The following is a 19198-nucleotide window of genomic DNA, read 5'->3' on the forward strand; positions in this document are numbered from 1 at the left end:
CTGAGGGCGAATTCAACCGAGCCAATTATGATCGAAAATGTTGAAGTGTAAGGAGAAGGTGTTAATTAGGGGTGAAATAGGACCGGATTGGACCAAACTTTTTAAATCCTAACCCAATCGTGAGTACTCTGACTCAGCCCGAGACCAACCCGAGCCTTAGATCGGACTGTGTTGTCACAATATGCAACACTGATGTGGTAATGAGAATACTTATCTTTCTTGAAGAGATGCATCCACTAAGTAAAGGAAAGTGAACCAATCTTCAAATGTAAGAACTTAATAATGATGATGTTGCAATGTTGGAAAACAAAGCAACTTGACTAGCCCTATTGGGCTCAACCCAACCCAGGGGCCACTGATCCTGATTGATCTGGCAACCCCTATTTTTATTGTTTCAAAGGCAGTCAAAGCTAGACCATAGTTAGCAAATTTGGATTCGGGAATTATTTGGGCGGAGAATTATTCGGAATAATTCGATTGATTAATTTAAGGATTCGGTCAAAAAAGCGGTCAAAAAAGCGAATATGACGTTTTGTTTTTTGTTTTTTTTTTTGTTTTTTTGTTTTTTAAATATTGTTTAAGTGGACCTAATAATTCGGGATTCGTGTTTTTTTACCGAATTTTATTTTTAATTCGGGTTTGGTCAGAATTTTTGATTTAATTCGGAAAAATTCGATTCGGCCGAATAATTCGTGAATTATTTGGCCGAATTGCTAACTAGGAGCTAGACTAGCCCTATTTTGTTTTATATCATATGAATGATATTGTTATTATATAAAGGCATATTATAGGTTAGGTCTGACCCTAGGGTCGAACCCTAATCGGTGTGGAAAGAGAAATAGTTGAAACCATGACCTTTTAGAAGCCTACACTCTATTGACAAAGCACCAATCAATTGAGCAATCAGTTGTATTCACTGGATAACTTGGAACTAAAACAATGTCCATCTTTGTTTTTTTTTTTTTTTGGATGAAAAGAAAATAAACTTGATTAAAAAGAGATGTAGCTAAGTACATGTCAATCTTCTATTGGAAACATGAGTTCACCTTCTGTGAATTTGAAGCTCTGGACTTTCGGGGTATGAAATCCACATGGATTTTTTTTTTTTTTTTAAATGAGAAAATAAAGATGACTTTAATCAAAAAAGAATCCACATTCTCAGTTGCAACAGTTCTAAGCTTTACATTCCTAGCTCAATTACAGGGATTTGTGAGCATTAGTACTGCCAAATTGGAGATTTGGGCTCACCTGCTAAAGGAAGTCTTTCAGTGAACACCCCCCGCCTAGTTATCAATTCGGCCGAACCGAATTTTTCCAAATTAAATAAAAAATTCGAACAGAATCCAAATTAAAAATAAAATTTCGGTAAAAAAACGTGATTTTTACTAATTTGAATTTAAACGCGAATAATTCGGGCTGAACCGAATTATTCGGTACACTTAAACAGTATTTAAAAAAAAAAAAAAACGTCATATATGAAACCCACGGTACCCACCACCGAAATAGTTTTTTTTTTTTTTTTCATCTTCTTCTCCCACAAATTTCCGCCTCCTTCTTCCCATCTTTTTTCTCCACCTAATTCTTCTGTAATAATCGTACGAATCTACTCTTTGTTTCATTTCTTCTCATAACTTCATCAGTTCATCCTAAGACAGGGGAAATATCAAGCCTTGATGGATAATTTGAGGTTCCGGGGGACCAGGACAGATTCATATCGTCGTATCAATCAATCTTCTTTTATATTGTTGCTTTAATTTTGAAAAATTAGTGCGTCTTAGTGCAATATGGGTCTTGTGAACTCAAACAAAATGATAGTGAAAATTTTTTGTGATCAATTTATTTATTTGTTTTATTGTAGTTGTAATCTTGCTTTCACTCTTTTGGGGCCTAATCTATTCCATGAGTAAAAATTGGATTACAATAACCATTGCTTCCATCGCTCAATGATAATTTTTTTTATAGTTTTTTACTTTATTGTATAAAGTAATTTGCTCTTTCTAAGTATACAAATCAAGTTAATAACTTGATAAATAAAAAATATACAATAAACTATAAAAATAATATTCAAATTTTTTGCCCGATTTTTATTTTTTTAATCGAATAATTCTCGAATCCAAATCTGACTCCGATTTTTATTTTGTCCGCTTTTTTGACCGAATCCTTAAATTAATCAATCAAATTATTCCGAATAATTCCCGAATCCGAATATCCCCCGCACCCCCCCCCCCCCCCCAAAAAAAAAAATATCTCACCTACTATGGCTGACCGATGGCTTAATTCTTGTGGATTTTAGGGAAGTGGCCACTCAATCATGAGGCAGAATGAGAGAGAGGTTCTTCACAAAAGATACAGTGGTCAGTTGCATGAGATGAGTGTTGTGAATTAGAAATTAAAACACTATCTGTGTGGACCAGTATAATTAAGAGGTCTACATAAAAACTTAGAAAAGTATTTGGACAATAAGGAAAAAAACATTTATTGTCAACAGAAAAAGAGGAGCCATTACCACCAACAAAGGAGTTACTGTAATCATGTCAACTTTTATAGCCCAGAGAAGGTCTTATTCTTGTGATCACCGTGATCATAAAATAAGAGGATTCTGGAACTACACATGTAAAATTAAATACATTCTTTTTCCAGTAGACTATACATCGGTTACTTTTCGTAACGGTAGAGCACAAAACAGAGTAAGCAGGAAACTTCCACAACCTATGTTGATGAACAAGTTATTCTGTAAGAGCACATTCCGTGATCACATATCACTATTAAGGAATATGTAGCCATGTAGAGCAGCAGCTTAAGGCAAAATATGAACAAACTACTTGGAAGGAGAAGTTAGCTTGTGCTCTTCTGAATCATGTTTCAATGATGCATCCCCACCCATCAACTCCTGAAAGCCCTCAACCTTCACTGGCGGGGGCCTCACCATGACCATGTTCCTGTATGAACCGAAAAGCTTAAGAACTCTTCTAGCATGCCTATTGTTTAGAATGTTGTTACTTAAATTCAATATAGTTAGGGTCTTACTGTGTCTGAAGTTGAGGGATTTGAACAGAAGCCAATTGTTTAAACTGATGGCTGGATTGAGCAGGGAGGTTGGCCATAGCACCCAGTTGCTGCTGCCGGAATTGCATTTGGGGGTGTCTACCATTGACAATGGAGGAGTTCCCGTCAAATGGCGATTCTGTTGCATTCTCAATCTTAACTTCCATGTGGGGTCTCTCTTTATCCATGCTCATACCGGAGCGTGGAGTCGTTGGTTGGCGTCTTCGCATTCTTTCCCACTGCTGTTGCTGCTGAAAAGCCAGATTCTGGGGATTCATCATCTGCATGTGAGGATGCATTTGTCTTGGGAACTGTGGAGGAGGCCAATTTTGAAGAGGAAAGAAACAGTTAAAATAGTTAAACTCATTTGAAGATACAGGTTATAAAACATCAAGTTAACAGCCCCTTATTACAAAGATCAGTAGTGACAAATGGTAACTTCATTGGATTCCTCTAAACCCATAAGTTGGATCAGCAAAACACAGACATGGAGTCTTCCACAAAATAGAAGGGGATTTAATGAATAAATATTCGTACTTGCTGGGGTTGTAGATTGGGACTCTGAAGCTGGGACTGGAACCCTGGTTGTAGTCCCCTTAGATTCTGCGGTGTTTGTTGTGTGAATGCCCTGTTACCATCCTTTGCATATTCTGCTAAAGCCCCAAGATCACTGGACAAGCAAGGGTTTCAACAGAAAACTAGCATTTAAAAAAATTTAAATGAAAAAATAATCTGAGGCTCTAAAATTATTGTCATTTGAAAAAAAAAATGCTTCACATTGTTCAGCAGCAGCCAGGAGCAGAGTCAGCAGGATAATTTTTTCAACAAAAAAAAAAAAAAAAAAAAGGAGCACAGAGCCAAGAGTTGGTACCTTAACTGCATTCCTCAATGACTATTTGCTTGAGAATTCATTGGTCATAAGTAATGTCACAAGGATACATGGATAAAATTTTGTATGCCTGGAGTCTACATTTTGCCCCATAGTACTGATGTCAACATGACGTGAAATGGAAGTGTAAAAGATCTTTAAATCCTTACATAATTTAGTTGTCGAGGTCATGGTGCCAAGGCACTGGCCAGGATTGGAGCCTAGGCGGTTGCCCAGGCAAGACCTTGTTGGTCAAGGCATGCATAAAAAAGGGTTTAGTTTAAGACCTTTCAAGTTATGTTAGTCCTTATTGTTTATTAATATCATGAGCAGGTTATGTTAATATTCAGTCTACATAGGATTGTAATGTATAAACTAAAGAAAAGAATGAAGCATATTATAAAACATACAACAACAAACTCAGCCTGATCCCAACTTAATGGGGGTTGGGTACATGGATCCATGCAAAAACAATAATGGAAAAGTGAGAGTAAAAAGGAAAAGGGGGAGGGGGCGGGGGCGGGGGCGGGGTCGGGGGCGGGGGCGGGGGGGGGGAGCAAGAAAATCTCAACTAAATGGGGTCGCTACATGGATCCTTGCCTTCCAAACGGCTCTACCCTCATACTCGGGACAAGACCTAGACTATGCATGTCATTCCTCACAACTTCTTTTATGGTCATTTTAGGCCTGCCCCTAGCTCTTTGAGCTCCCTCAATTTGAATCAAATCGTTCCTCCCTATAGGAGCATCCCCAAACCTCCGTTAACCATGGTCATACCTCCTCAAAAGACTTTCTCGGAGCTTATCATTGATCAGGGCAACTCCTAAATCAGGTCTAATATATTCATTCCTTACTTTATCCTTCCTAATTTGGTTGCACATCCATCTTAACATCCTCATCTCTACTACAGATAACTTATCTATATGGCACTTCTTAACTACCCAACATTCTACCCCATACATTATAGTCAGTCGTATAATAGTTCTATAGTTCCTTTAAGCTTTAAAAGAATACGTCGGTCCCACAAGACTTTGGTCGTACCCTTCCACTTCATCCATCCCACTTTCTTTGTGAAACATCATCCTTTGTCACCTTTTTTATGTATGGTTGACCCCAAATATCTAAAATAATCACTTTTCGGTATTTCTCTCTTCTCAATTTTCAACATATCGTTATCCATCATAGTGTGACTAAAGTTACACATCATATATTCCGTCTTCAATCTACTTATCTTAAAACCTCTTATTTCCAAAGTTAATCTCCATAATTCCAACTTAGTGGTAATCACTATTTTTGTCTCATCCACCAATACAATATCATCGGCGAAGAGCATATACCAAGGGACCTTGTCTTGAATGCTTTTGGTTAAATCATCCATGATAAGCGCAAACAAATAAGGGCTTAAGGCTGATCCCTGGTGTAATCCAATCGTAATTGGGAAATCATTGTCTTGAGCTCCCACAGTTCGCACAGTCACCACGCCTCATACATATCTTTGATTATATCCACATATTTACTTGACAACCCTCTCCTCTAGTACATGCCAAACGAAATCTCTAGGGACTATGTCATAGGTTTTTTCTAGAATCAATTAAGACCATAAAGACATCCTTCTTTCACACACTATCTTTCAATGAGCCTCCTCAATAGGTAAATAGCCTATGTCGTGGATCTATATGGCGTAAAACCAAATTGATTCTCTGAGGTAGTAGTTTCTCTTCTCAAGAGGGATTTAATAACATTCTCCCCATAATTTCATAGTATGACTCGTTGGTTTTATGAATTTATAATAATGTACAAGGTAAAGAGAAGAATGAAACATTCACTATAAACTAAAGAGAAGACGTGATGTATTCATCAGTTAACCAATGCTCATTCAACATTCATCAAAACAAGTCGTGAACGATCAAGGAAGCATTTGTTTTTCCAATTGACACAATTCAGGGCATAGTTGTATTCATTTCCTAATTTTAACCCCTAAGTTTTACTCTACTTCCATCCCCGCCCCAAATTTTAATACCCTTCAAAGATATGATAAGCCGCAATAAGGTGCATCATAGAAGGATACAACCATACATGAGTTAAAAAAAAAAAAAAAAAAAACCCGAAATGGAACCCAGCCGTGTCAAAACCTGGCCAATGTGACTAAGGCGATGCAAAGGTAAAGCCTTTGACAACTACGGTGGTGAACATACCCACTGCTTTGAGAACATAACCGACTGCCAAATGTCTTCCTCCTCTTGTTCTTTTATTTATTAATGATAAGCACGTAATATTTGTAATAAGAAGGAAAAGAAAAGGCCAACCACTATCAAGGAATGTAAAATGTTTTCTTACGAACCGTGACAAAAGAAGATAAGTCATAAGTAAAAGAGAACAAAATAGATTCAAGAAAGGCTATGGTGATAAGACATCTCTATTCCAAAAAAAAAAAAAAACAAAACAAAAACACAAAAGGCCCGTCTCAAACAATCCACCTCCTGCTACCCAAAAAAAGTTAGTCTACCCTTCTTCCACCTCTCCCTCAACTCCTTTTTCAATAGGCAAAAGGACAAAATTAATGTAAAAAAGATAAGTATATACATAAACTTATCTTAAAAGATTAAATAAGTCCATCATTCCTTTCTAAAAGTACCAAGAGATACCATAAAGAATTAGTCTCCTAACACCTTAGCCTAGGTCTTAAATTTAAGTCAGGCCAATTGACGGACTTTATACCCCTGCCTCTGTTTTCCCCTCAAAGTTGCTTTCAATTTTTGTTCCCACTCCAAGATAAAGTGATATCTTCAACAGAATTCAGTTGAAGCATCAAAAGGAGCCACAGCCCTGGAATTGCTAGATTCAACGGTTCCAAAGATTTTGATACCACCTGCTTCATTTTGGTTCTATCTTTTATGTTCCCCCCCCCCCTCCTCCCATATAAACAACTATGCTTCTTTCTTTGATTGATTAGCTGCAAATTCTTAATATCCAAGAATGGGAACGCCAAGTTTCTAGTTTAAATGAAAAGCATGATTCCTAACCCACTCAACTCTCAAGTTGGATGTCTCCTTAATGACATCCAACTCTGGAATCTTTGAATCAAATAAATTCTAGTTCTCCAGAACTGCTGTCTGGACTTGCACTGTTGCACATCACTAAGAATTCTCCCTCAACAAAACCTACCTTCTTGCTATCTCATGTTACTATTTACAGTAGTTAACTTTGATAACAACTAGCTTACATTGTTTCTACCCAAAAAAGAAAAAGCTTACATCCTGAATCAGAATACTGGTTCTAAATTCTTCAATAGCTGGATTCATGTCATTCTTTGTGTCTGGAAAATATTCTCCTTAAGCTAATATTCATCGGATAAAATTTAAGGACCAGGAATGAATGCACTAGAAAAACATAATACTGAAGAAGAACCACCACACCACACTTAAGTTACTAAGAAATGTACTCACATATAGCCTGCTGTCTGAAGGAACATTTTGAGAATTTCAATCGCTGACCACTGCTTTCGGTAACTATCAGTAAGAACTTTCAATATACGACCAAGTTTACAGATGTGACAGCTGAGAAGCTGTGATAAGACCTCCACTGAAGCTTCAGTTGCACCTTCAAACCCCAATGTCCTCAATACACGAGCTATCACCTTTTGAGACATCCGCAATGCTTGTTCTTGGCCAAGAGGTTTCTTGTTCAGTTCAAGCCCATTCTTTCCCCTGTATTTGCTTCTCTCAAATCCTGTCCCTAGGTAGTCAGGCCTTATACCAAACCTTTCCATCATTGCAGGACTCCGAGTCACAACATGAGGTAAGCAGTCAAGGACCCCATAAAACTCTACTTTTTTATTGTCTTCTGCTCTACTTATGGGAGGCAGTGCACTATCAGGCACACAGTTCAATGAGAACATTGTTTCAGGGAAAAATGGTGTTTCATCATCCATTGAGTTATTGCCATCTGAAACAGAATGCATGTTTGACCCATTCTCCCAAATGGGATTCCCAAAAGCCACACAATGATCCTCCTTGAATATTTGCCGCTGCCTCTTATGCTTCCCAAGAAGCCTGAGGTATGTAGACATTCCCTCAGGTGTTCGCTTGTGTGATTCCTGATCCCCAAATGGCAAAATCTTTTGTCTGCCATCTCTGTACTTCTCCATAAACTGGTTATACCATGACTCAGGAAAGTCATCACGCCCAGGCTTCTCGGATATGTTATGGACCTCTGGTTCAACATATCTTGATCCAACACCAAAGGTAAGTTTTGATTGGATCTGCATTATACGGCAACAGTGTCAGCCAAACTGCATAAAATATGAGGGGGAAAAAAAAGGAAGTGGCATCCTTTCTACGGTCCCTATATGGTTAAATTTTAAAAATTAAAAGGAAAGTGCCCAAAGCTTATCCAAGGAAGACTTGATCATCTGGTCGTAAAAAAAGAACATAGGAGTGCCTAGCGGATAAACAGGATTGCTGTTGCTTGTTAGAGGGTCCCACTACCAAGCACCTAGGAATTATCTTAATTAAATTAGAAGTCCAGGCTTTCATCCCTGCTAGGAACATGTCATAATATCCAACTTCATAGCTCCAATGAACTAGTTCCAAGTCAGATTTTTTAGTTTGTAATTTAGTTATGCATTCTTCTTTTGAATGAAGACTAGTAAAGTTAATTAACTTAGCAAAGCAATTGAGATCATTCACTAAAAAACTTAGCAGAGCAATTGAGACCATTCACCAAAAAAATTAATTATAGCAGAAAAATAGTCATCATAAAAGAAATCAAATCTAGCAACAATACAAACCTTAGACTGTACTGAATTACTAGGAGCTAAGCCTTCTGGGGGTTGAACGCCCCTATTGCGCGAATCGTCTTCTAAACAGAAGTATACATCATCCCCATGTAACTGTAAATCTGAATGAATTGTGTCAACCGCATTATGAAATCTGATCAAGTTATACCGATTCAAAAGAAGGAGAGAATAAAAAAAAAACACAAGGCAGTAACTAATTAGATTACAATTTCACAGAAGAACTTACAGAAGGGGTTGAGCTTTGAAGGAGAAGCAGCAACAGTAGAAGAAGACGAAGAAGAAGACGAAGACGAAGAAGCAGCAGACGATGAAGAAGAAGAAGATGATGAAGGGGAGGAAAACGAAGAAGAAGGATGGGAACGGAGAAAGAGGGAGACGCTGGCTTTATCGTAGAGGAGAGCGCGAACCCTGAGCTGAAGTTGGATCTGTGCCCTAGTTTTGGAATCGTCGGTCCTCATGAAAGCTTCCCAAGTCGACGGAGAGGCAAGGAAATGAGCGAAAGTGGTGTAACTCGACTCGCCCAGCCATGAACGCCACACGCCACAACCCTCCAGCTTTCTCGCAAGCTCGTAGCCTCGACCGTCCTCTCCCAGCAATGCCATTCTTCTCCTCTTTACTTTCATGCCGCAGAATCAGAGTAGGAAGCCCTCGATATACAATAATACAAAGGAGTTTGAAAACTCCCCGATAGCAAGGGCTTTTTCTTATTTTTAATTAAAAAATATTATTATTATTGTCACGAGGTTCTGTTATTTTTCAAACATCACAAAACATATATTTAGCCACGTAGACAGATAATGTGTCCAATCACCATTGGATAAAGAGGAGATGAACTAGATTAGACACATGTGCTCCATTTGTATTGATATGCATCCCGTGTATGTTCATACATGCATATGATTCGAATGAAAAAAACAATAAAAATATGATCTAGATTTGCCTTTTAACACTCTTCGGTGACCATTCTACTCTTTGATACCACCATAAAAAGTTAAAAAAATGGATAATAGAAAAAGGTATAATCTTTTATCTATTTGATTTGATTCAATATTGGTTAAGACTTGGCCTAACACTACTAGACTTGGTACAAATTAAGGTTAGGCTAGATGGTAGATATTATATGGGAGAAAAAGGAAACCAGGTTGCATAGCTTACACTAGCACCCCTTCCTGTCTATGGGCGGAAAGAGAGAAATAAGGAGGTGCTATTGTATACTGCTCAACCGGACAAGGAACCCAATCTCATATTATAAGTATGGGAAAATTAACATTGTTAATAAGTTGGATTGGAGTAAACTTTGGCTATAGGGACTAAGATCCCTAACTCATTAGGTGGGCTAAAATTTGCTCAAATCTCTAGCTTATATAGGCTCTACCCTTTGACTTGTTTGGAGATTAGGGGGCAAAGTTTTATGTCCAAAAGCGACCCTATGTCATACACAGTGGGCAAAATGACCGTCATGCTCCTCTTGGGGGTGCGTGCCTATGTGCATTGGCCACTCCTGGATAAAAAAAACACTTGCCCTATAATTAGGTTAAAGAGTAATTTCCGATTACTGTCATTGCAAAAAATCAAATGGCAAAAATGAATCAACCAAGACTTTAAATGAACAAAAAAGAAGTGCTAAATTCCAGCCACTAATTTGAAATGCAAAACTTCTTTCAGAAAATTATCCATCTCTTTGGGTACAGTTTTTTTATTTGTTCGATTCGGCTTCAGCTTTAATATCCAAGATGGCTGTTCTACGTTAGTGAACATAGTCTCATCAGATACATCTGATAAAACTGCTACGTTTGGTGAATATTGAAAACTACGCATGTAGATTTTTGAGTTATCATGGAATCAGACCTAAAAAAATTTCAGAAGCTCAGCATAAAACCTAGTATGTCATAACCAAACTGATAACTTCTCCTTTCTTCTTCTATCTTCTTCTCTTAAAACTGCGTGAGTACTGTTCTTCTTTCATCTTCTTCAGATCTTGTCACATGGTAGTACTGGTCACCAATTTGGCTAACGTATGATGCATAATTTTAAATTGAACACCACCTCTCATTCATATTGCAAGGCATTAAGCCTAACTATACAAGTTACATATTTGCGCACTATGTTATATTGATACAAAGGGGAAAGAAAAATTAGAAAAAAATTTCCCCTAAATCAATGTTCAAGAATTTAATGTACACAAATGTATTGAGAGAGATCCGCTAGCCAGCGCACCACCTGAAAATAGATATGATGAGCCCCCGCTTGAATTTGTACAATGGAACATATGCCCTTTTGGTGAAATGGCAGGTGAGTGATTTGTGACATGTAAATATCCCATAAGATGTAGAAGGCTTTATCACCTTCATGTTCATGAAGTAAGGATTACCTGAGGATGTGAAGCTTCAGCAGTTTTGTGAAGTGAAATAGGTGGGAGTGATGAAGCACTATTGGTTAAGTTCCCGACCTTGATGTTGTAGCTGCTGCATGGCCGTGGATCAAACAATCTGCATCAACAGTGGTCTCCCTTGCAAATCTACACCATACTGAAATAACTCTTAAGCCATCTGTTCAAACACATACAATGCTCCAGTCAAAATTCTCTTGAGTCATATATTCTGCTATTAATCCTCCATTCTAGATTAAGACAATGAAATAAAAGAGCAACAAATGCAAGTAACAGCCTCAACCAATATAGACCATAAATTTGCATAGTTAATTCAGAGTAACAGTAGCGCTACAGTAATTTTCAGTGTAGAAGCCAAAACCATTTTCCGATTTGAATTCCTCTGATAAGCAACAAGAAGAATTTAATAGGACACAGAAGAAATAAACGAGTATGGAAGAGGGGGTGTCCGAACATGCCAACCACCCAAAACCACAACATGCAGATAATGAAGAAATGCATGAGTATGACCAAGCAACACAAAAGCACTATTTCCCTCTCCAGCCGGCAGGGAAACAATCTAGGACCAACCCATACCAGTGAGAACAAGTGCAAATTTGCCACACTAAAAACTGAAAGGCAGACCCTCCTAACAATCCTGATCTCGTAATTCCACATTATGGGAAGAGCCAAAAAGCTAATTCATCTCCTCCAGGCATTTTGACACATAAATGCTAATTAACAAACTGGTTGTTTATTTAACCAGCTACTATGTCTGGCTATCCACGTCTCTTTCAGCCGTTGTCGTTCTTGAAGTCACCGTTCTGGTGGAGATTAAGCTAACTCATTAGCCACAGCATCTGTTAATCTTAGCCTCCATTGGAACTAGACTAATCTCCAGCTCATTAGCCACAGCATCTGTTAATCTTAGCCTCCATTGGAACTAGACTAATCTCTTAACTCATTAGCCACAGCATCTGTTTATCTTAGCCTCCATAGGAACTAGACAGTTCCATTCATCGAGAAGGATCTGGCTTTCCCTTTGCTCATTTAATATCTCCAATCCTGTACACTTCACCATGTACTGGAGTTCTGTTTCAACTATTAACCGTTCTGTCAAAAGATTGTCTCTAAATCAAATTGCATACCTCAATTAATATGGGCTGAAGATCCAGTGGGTGATCTATGAGGCCAAGCTTGTATAAGTGGTTCTATTTCCCACTGGCTCCATCTGGTTGCAAGGGAGATAAAGGGAAGGGAAGGGAAGCGAAATCAAATCAATAAAAGTGTATGGTTGTGTAGCTCCAAACATTTCAAGTACGATCAATATATTTTTATTTTGCTTTGCAATCAAATCTCTTTAATTTGAAAAGGAAAATAAAGTTTACATGATATAATTACCAAATAAGGGAAGATCTTTAAATTACACAATCATGATTACAAAATTTATCTTTCTCAAATCAACTTAACTTCCCTTCCTTTTACTTGCAACCAGACCGGACGGAGCAGTCACAAGGAAGGTTGATCTGGGTATTCCAACTGTTAGATAACCCAAACCAATTACATGACTGCAATGTGTTTTATTCTTCTATTCTTAACACAGGTTTATTAGGTCCTAAATTTGTACACCTATAAAAAAAAAAATAATAATAATAGATTAATTAATTAATTAAAAAAAAAAAGTGAAAAGAATTGGAGATGTTCCACTCATAACAAGGCCTGCCAAACAACATTCTTACTTTAATTAATTCATGGATGGTAAAGTCATTCTACAACCACTGAACAACCAAATAACATCCTTAAGTAAATGAAATAACAAACATTTTCTTCAATGATATTTGGAATAAATAAGTGCAAAAACAAAAGGCGACTGTCGCCTAGGCCCTAGGCAAACAAGCCTGGACGGCAAGGGAGCCTTGACAACTATGGTGCTCAGTAATGTAGTTATGTGCAGTTGTGTATTGGTGGTATTGTGTTATAGCCTTGCAAGCACATGCTTCTTCAGCCTTTTATTACTGATTGTATAATCAAGTCTAATTTGAAATTCCCAAGTCTTCATCGCAGATTTTCATGTGTTCAGAATTTCCATCAAAGACAACTATTAGTTCAGAAAATAAAAAATTTCAATAATTCCATAATTCTCTAGGGAAAAATATTTAATGAAATTGGAAATGTGAACCTCACTCATGGCTCCAAATCTTTGACCATAGACTCCATCTCGACATTGGAGCACTGTTTAACAGTGCATAAAATATAGCCATAGAGATCTCGATTATAGACTTTTTACTGTCCATTGGTAGACTTTTAAAGCACTACTTTAGAATGAAAAAAAAGATATAGCAATTGACCACTGAGGGGTTGATACAAATAACAACAAATGAATTGCTTTTAAAGTTTATATTTAAAATATCACACGCAATCAATGTCCAAAAAAAAGCTGAAAGCCAAACACTTGATAAGCCTCTCTATGCAAGGAATCAAAGAACATAACGAAGAAGCAGTTAATTGTGAGCAGAAGCAAAATTTACCTCAGGTCAACATCATTGGTCAGCACTGATGGAGGAAATCTAGAGGTGCAGTATGGAATTGTCTATCCTGTCAAAGAAGCTTTTGATTTCACATTTCGAGGAATGCTAGTTTTTCGAAGCTGAGGGTTTTCTATGGAATATACAAGAAGGCTTCCATCCTTGGTGCCAGCTAAGAAGCACTCTTCTGGTGTCACAGTTAGAGATGTTATAATCCTCCCAACACCATCATACCTTCTCACAACCTCAAGTGAGTTCATCGACCTTACAACTATCTGTCCTTGGTCGCCTGCACAAACCAAGAACTCACCACAACTACTGAGTTCAACACAATTCAGACGCCCATTAGATTCCGATGTTGCAATGTGTTTTCCATTTATAGAATAGAGGTGCAAACTGAGATCATCATCAGCATAAAATATTATCCGTCCATGCCTAGATGCAACCAGTTTTGACAGGGCACTGCCACATGGATGCTGAAGAGACCTTATATATCTTCCTTCTCGCAAGGTGTGGAAAACACAAGTTCCATCTTTTGACCCACTGATAACTATATCAAGCTCTGCACTGACAAATAAACACGTGATTACATCATCATGGCCACAAAGGATATGGAAAGGAGTTTCAACAATAATATAGTCCTTTCTGGGTAGCTCTGTTTGTGCATATCGAACTTTCTTTTCTGTTCCTCGGACACGAAAAACCTCCCACACCATGACTGTTGTATCATAACTTCCAGTAGCAAGGATGCTTCCATCAGATGTCACTGCAACATTAATTAATTTCATAAGGCTGTATGGACCAAATGCAATTATTTTTAAGATAGATGAGGTAAAAACAAGAATAGAACTTGCTGGAGAACAATAAAACACTGACATTACCAGATGTAGGACATGTAGGGTATGGACAAGGACAACTAGGTGAGGATATATTAAGTATGGATATGGATCCTAGAATTTGACTGCCAGCCAACCCCCCCCCCCAAGCCCTCAGAAACCCTTGCTTTTCCCTTTCCTAGTAAAAGAGGAACATATAGGTAATCGATGGATGATGAAGGTTAGAGCTTAGGGTAGGCTGAAGATTTGGGGAGAAGTAGTGACAAAATAAATGGTGCCTTAGGTTTAACTATAAAAATGACTTTAAACTGAATTAAAAATGTGAAATAGATTAATCATTCATGTAGCCAAGAAAATGAGTTGAGTTGAGTTGAGTTGGATGGTGAAGGTGCATGCTGAACCTCCGACTCTTAAGGGTAATGAAAAAAAAACACAAAGCTAAGACAACAAGAAATCCATCTTTCATTATCTTATTCAATATAATACACATGTACTTACCGACTCAAGTAAGCCTTATCCCAAGTAATTGGGGTTTACAAACATAATGCCTTGCGATTCAACTCTATTTAAAGCCATAGTAGCTGTTTAACTAAAAAACAAAATTTTCATGTTTTTTCTCATGCCATTTGAGTGTTATCTACCTCAAATATTGATTGATGGAAGTCTAAGCCATGTCTTTGATGGCTCCATAACTGTACATGTTTTTTCATGTTGCAATGGTTTTGAAAAAAAAATGGACAAAAGGTCAAATTATCTTGGCTACTCGTCAATGGTTCAGTGTCTGACCATCTAATCTGGATGGTTTCCAGTGGCACTGTAATATGCATCAAAAAGTTCTATATTTTGATGAATAATATGCATTAGTAAATCTCGCCCCTCACAAGAATGCACTTTCTCAGATTCTGATTAGTACTGTTATGGCCCAAGTTAAATCCAAAAGTGACGACATGATACCTGCAACACAACTGACCACATCTTTGTGCTGCCGGATACTTTGCACTATTCTTCCATCATTAAGGGATATGACCTGGAAGCTGTTTTCCCAATTGCCACAAGAGATCAAAAAATTTTCAGATGGAGTTTGCATTGTAGCAAAGCATTGTGTTCCAAGCTCAATATTTTCAGCCAATGGACTACCAATTTTACAAGGGACAAGAACATCAGAACCAATTCCAAAAAAAGGATCCTGCAAAAATTTGGAAAATATAACATTCAGCTACTCTAAAACGTCTGTAAGAAATAATGACAAGACCATTACAATAACATAACAGGGAAATTCAAATGGCAATAGGTGGTCTAACCTGTGAGCCAGAAAAGGTGAAATTTCCACCGGATTGAAGTTGAGTGGTCAACCACATCTTGATTGACAGGGTGAGCCCCTGGTTCACAAGGACAATGTTCGAGTCTAATATACCAACAAATAATACAGCAGATGGAGGATGAGTTGTACTAGAAATAGTGGAAGTCAAACTTATTGAACCAGGAGCAAAATATAAAGGATGAGCAATGGGAATTGGAGGGCCTCTTCTGGGGTGTTTTTTACGAAAAATCTGAATTGGTGTTTGCCCAAAATTTGCTATCTGATCTTCAATGGCAGATCTTTGCAATTCATCTTCCATAGTATCCAGATCAACTGCACCTTCATAAGTTAAATAATAGAAGACATTGGCTGCCTGCAAATCAACATCAGTCCCAAAGATATAAATCACTTTCAGCAATAAACAATTGGAATACAATGAAGAGCATTTTCATTTATTATAAGCTGAGCTCCTACCTCCACTGCAGGTTTCCCACGCTGCTTGTAACCAAATACCAAATCAATCCAATGATGGAGATTGGAGCTGACATATTCACTTTCAAGAGCTTCTCGATTTTTGTTTATAAATTCTTCATGAGACCCCTGCACAATTCATTGTGGGTAAGCTATTTGGAGAGGACTTACTACAAGCTTCAATTGTACTATGCCAAGAAAATATTTAAAATTTGATTCTCTCTACCCCTCAGACTCAATCTGTCATTGTTGGTGAGTGAGAGTGCATGTGTATGTGTGTGTGTGCGCGTGAGCGCGCGTGCATGCACACACATTGCATCTTTCTCTAAGGCTGTGTTTAGTTGCTTTCCCAGCAATGTTTGCCAGATCGGTACCTTTTGATTTCCTCAAGGGAGGTTAGAAATACATTAATAATCTTATCGCATCCTCCATCAAAAGGATTGGTCAACTTGAATGTAGAAGGTTGCTCATTAGAGAATTGAGGCCATCCGGTATTGGTGTATCATAAGGAGATGGGAGCTCAGTTCTTCGAGTCTCCTCCAGACCAGTTCGAAAAGGGTAGAACTAGAAGTGCTGGAATTGTTGATGAGGAAGAAATTCAATTGTGCAATTATAGGAGGAGATTCAGTCGATGTCATTAGATTGAGGATTCGGTGGAGCAGACATGGCACTACACCCCTTATATAAGGCCTATAAGTTACATTATCTATCAAATATAGGTTCGGTTCCACTGGAAGATGGCTCATGTTTTGGCAAAGGAAAAGGTTTGCACCCATTATTACAATAGATCAGTTCAGTTGGAGGGTGGATCTTAATCGGGTCATCGTGATCATACATCTACCAGAGGGTTTATTGTTATTGTATTCTACGCCATACTTTTATCTTTGTGAATAAAAAAGGGCGTACTCAGTGCACGAGGCTCCCGCCACTGCAGGGACTGGGGAGGCTCATAGTGTCTGCAGCCTTATGCCCACTTCACGGAGAGGCTGTTCCTGACTCGGAACCCATGACCACTTTTATCTTTGTGAATATTAATAACTTATTCCTCATAAAATAAATGGCAAGGAGTTTCCCTCAGAATAATGTTTTGATTGCACTAGAAAAACTTTCCTTTCTCAGGCTCCCAGCAATGTTCCACCTCTAATTGATCGGGGTGCATTTCTCAAGAAATACCTAGAAAAAATCATCCCTAGGGATGGCTTTTCATTTCCCTGGAAAGGCAACCATATGCACAATCCAAATTTTTTGGGAAAAACTTTTCCTTCCCCATCTTCCTGGAAGCAACCAACACAACCTAAATGTATAGTTGATGCAAAAATGCCTGTAAACTCAACTCAAGAAACTAATAAAGCAAGAAAATAATTCTATATAAACAAGAAATAAAGAATGTAACATAACAAGTCTATTAGACAAAGAATTAGTGACATATCAAGAAGAAGACAGCCAAATTAACCCCTGATGGCCTGATGTGCTTAAATCATCTAAAAAATTGCCAGAACTGGTGAAATATCAGGAAGAAGATAGTACAGTGCTAAATTAACCCTGATGGCCTTACTTAAATCATCTAAAAAATTGCCCAAGCAAGTGGGATATATTTACAAAGATGCCTAACTGTATCAACAAGTCTTGGGGTTGTGATACTCTGGAATTGCAATTTTTTTTTTTTTTTTTGGGTCAATTAATAAATGCATTAAAAGAACGGGGAGGAAGAATATATCCCCTAAGGCAGATTACAAACCCTATAATGGTAACCAAAGTCCAAAAGGACAGCATCCAAGGCCCAGTGGGCTTGAGGAGTGGAAGATATGAAACAAATGACATGCCTAATACAACACAAATCCACATGGGCATAATTAAAAGGAGCCAGAAGCCCAACAACATAAAATTCAAAAGCCCATATGGGCTGAACAAAAACCCAGAAGCCCAAAGTAGGAGAAGGGGCAAACAAGGAAAAAACAGGTAGGTCCCACAAAACCCTACCAACAGATCTCATCACTTCCACTTCCAGCCATCAAGACATGAATCGAAGTTCCATCAGAAAAGTGGAATTGCAATTCAACAAATTAAATAACCTAAATAGGTCAACTTTATTTACTCAGGCTTCCTAACCTACCTTTTTCTTGATAACTGATTCAAATTCAAATTCAGACTACTTTCAATGTAATCTTATTCTTATTTACGATTTCTTAAGAGTTAACAAGGTGCAAGCATAAGCCTAGACTACAACAGGAATCTGACTAAAAGACCACATGCTATTTATTTCTTTTATATTCAAATTTGAGAGCAAATCTTTATCAGTCTTTTATTCAAAGATTTCTCATAGGCTATGCAAAATACCACCTTCTTTGATCATATTGTTCTCTGATAACACACTAAAATTCAAGTATCCAAGTAACAGTCTTACTGATGTTCTGCAATAACACCTTAGTCAAATTCATGACGGGCCTTCACATACCTTGGCCCAAGGGGGAAGACAAACATCGGCAATAGGTTCACCATCCTGTTTCACTCCCAAATGATATGAGTTTGAATTCACAAGAAATTCTGGCATGTAAAAGAATTCAGGTATTAACTCCTTCACATCACTTGTATTAGAAAGGCAGTTCCTGTATGTGCCCTCAATGCTTTGGAAAAGGCGATCCGCATGGTCAAATTTACCACCCTATCCAAAAAGTGTATCATTATTTTAAACAAATTTCTAAGATAAGCAACTCAAGTGAAAAATAGAAGATCGAAAAACCAAAGAAAGAAATCGATCAAAACTGTTGATTAGTAAGGATTTAGGTACCAACATCACATTACCTGCAAATTACGGTGCAGAGTTGTGAAAGGCTCTAATCTAAGAAGATAGAAGAGCACCATCCCCATGCTCGAATAGTGGGACCCATAGTAGAAACTGCAACCAGAAACAAAGAGCATAATGACATTTATCAAAAAGGATAACAAAATGAAAAGCAATTGTATCATACATAAAGAAAAGAAAAAGG

At 37.8% G+C, this 19198-nt stretch overlaps 2 protein-coding genes across 5 annotated transcripts in view; both read right to left on the reverse strand.

Annotated features, from left to right (window-relative positions):
* Positions 1-2451: 2451 nt before the first annotated feature.
* LOC122084674 lies at positions 2452-9379 on the reverse strand. Its single transcript, XM_042653105.1, has 6 exons — positions 8938-9379; positions 8703-8812; positions 7360-8174; positions 3583-3715; positions 3028-3356; positions 2452-2939 (listed from the first exon to the last, which is right to left on the reverse strand). The coding sequence occupies exons 1-6, from the start codon at positions 9332-9334 to the stop codon at positions 2819-2821; spliced, it is 1905 nt and encodes a 634-aa protein (XP_042509039.1). The 5' UTR covers positions 9335-9379; the 3' UTR covers positions 2452-2818.
* A 1360-nt stretch (positions 9380-10739) lies between these two features.
* The window catches only part of LOC122084610 (BEACH domain-containing protein B-like), a 70185-nt gene continuing 61726 nt past the window's right edge, over positions 10740-19198 (reverse strand). For 2 of the 4 annotated variants that reach the window (XM_042652995.1, XM_042652998.1), the window contains 7 exons: positions 19014-19107; positions 18667-18873; positions 16215-16340; positions 15742-16113; positions 15395-15626; positions 13608-14370; positions 10740-11260 (listed from right to left, as the gene is read on the reverse strand). In XM_042652995.1, coding sequence (XP_042508929.1) covers positions 13670-14370; positions 15395-15626; positions 15742-16113; positions 16215-16340; positions 18667-18873; positions 19014-19107 — 1732 coding nt within the window. In that variant the 3' untranslated portion in view covers positions 10740-11260; positions 13608-13669. The remainder of the gene's footprint in view (positions 11261-13607; positions 14371-15394; positions 15627-15741; positions 16114-16214; positions 16341-18666; positions 18874-19013; positions 19108-19198) is intronic. The other 2 variants (XM_042652997.1, XM_042652996.1) reach the window with 2 other exon arrangements.

This window comes from Macadamia integrifolia, chromosome 7 (genome assembly GCF_013358625.1).
Source record: "Macadamia integrifolia cultivar HAES 741 chromosome 7, SCU_Mint_v3, whole genome shotgun sequence".
NCBI lineage: Eukaryota > Viridiplantae > Streptophyta > Magnoliopsida > Proteales > Proteaceae > Macadamia > Macadamia integrifolia.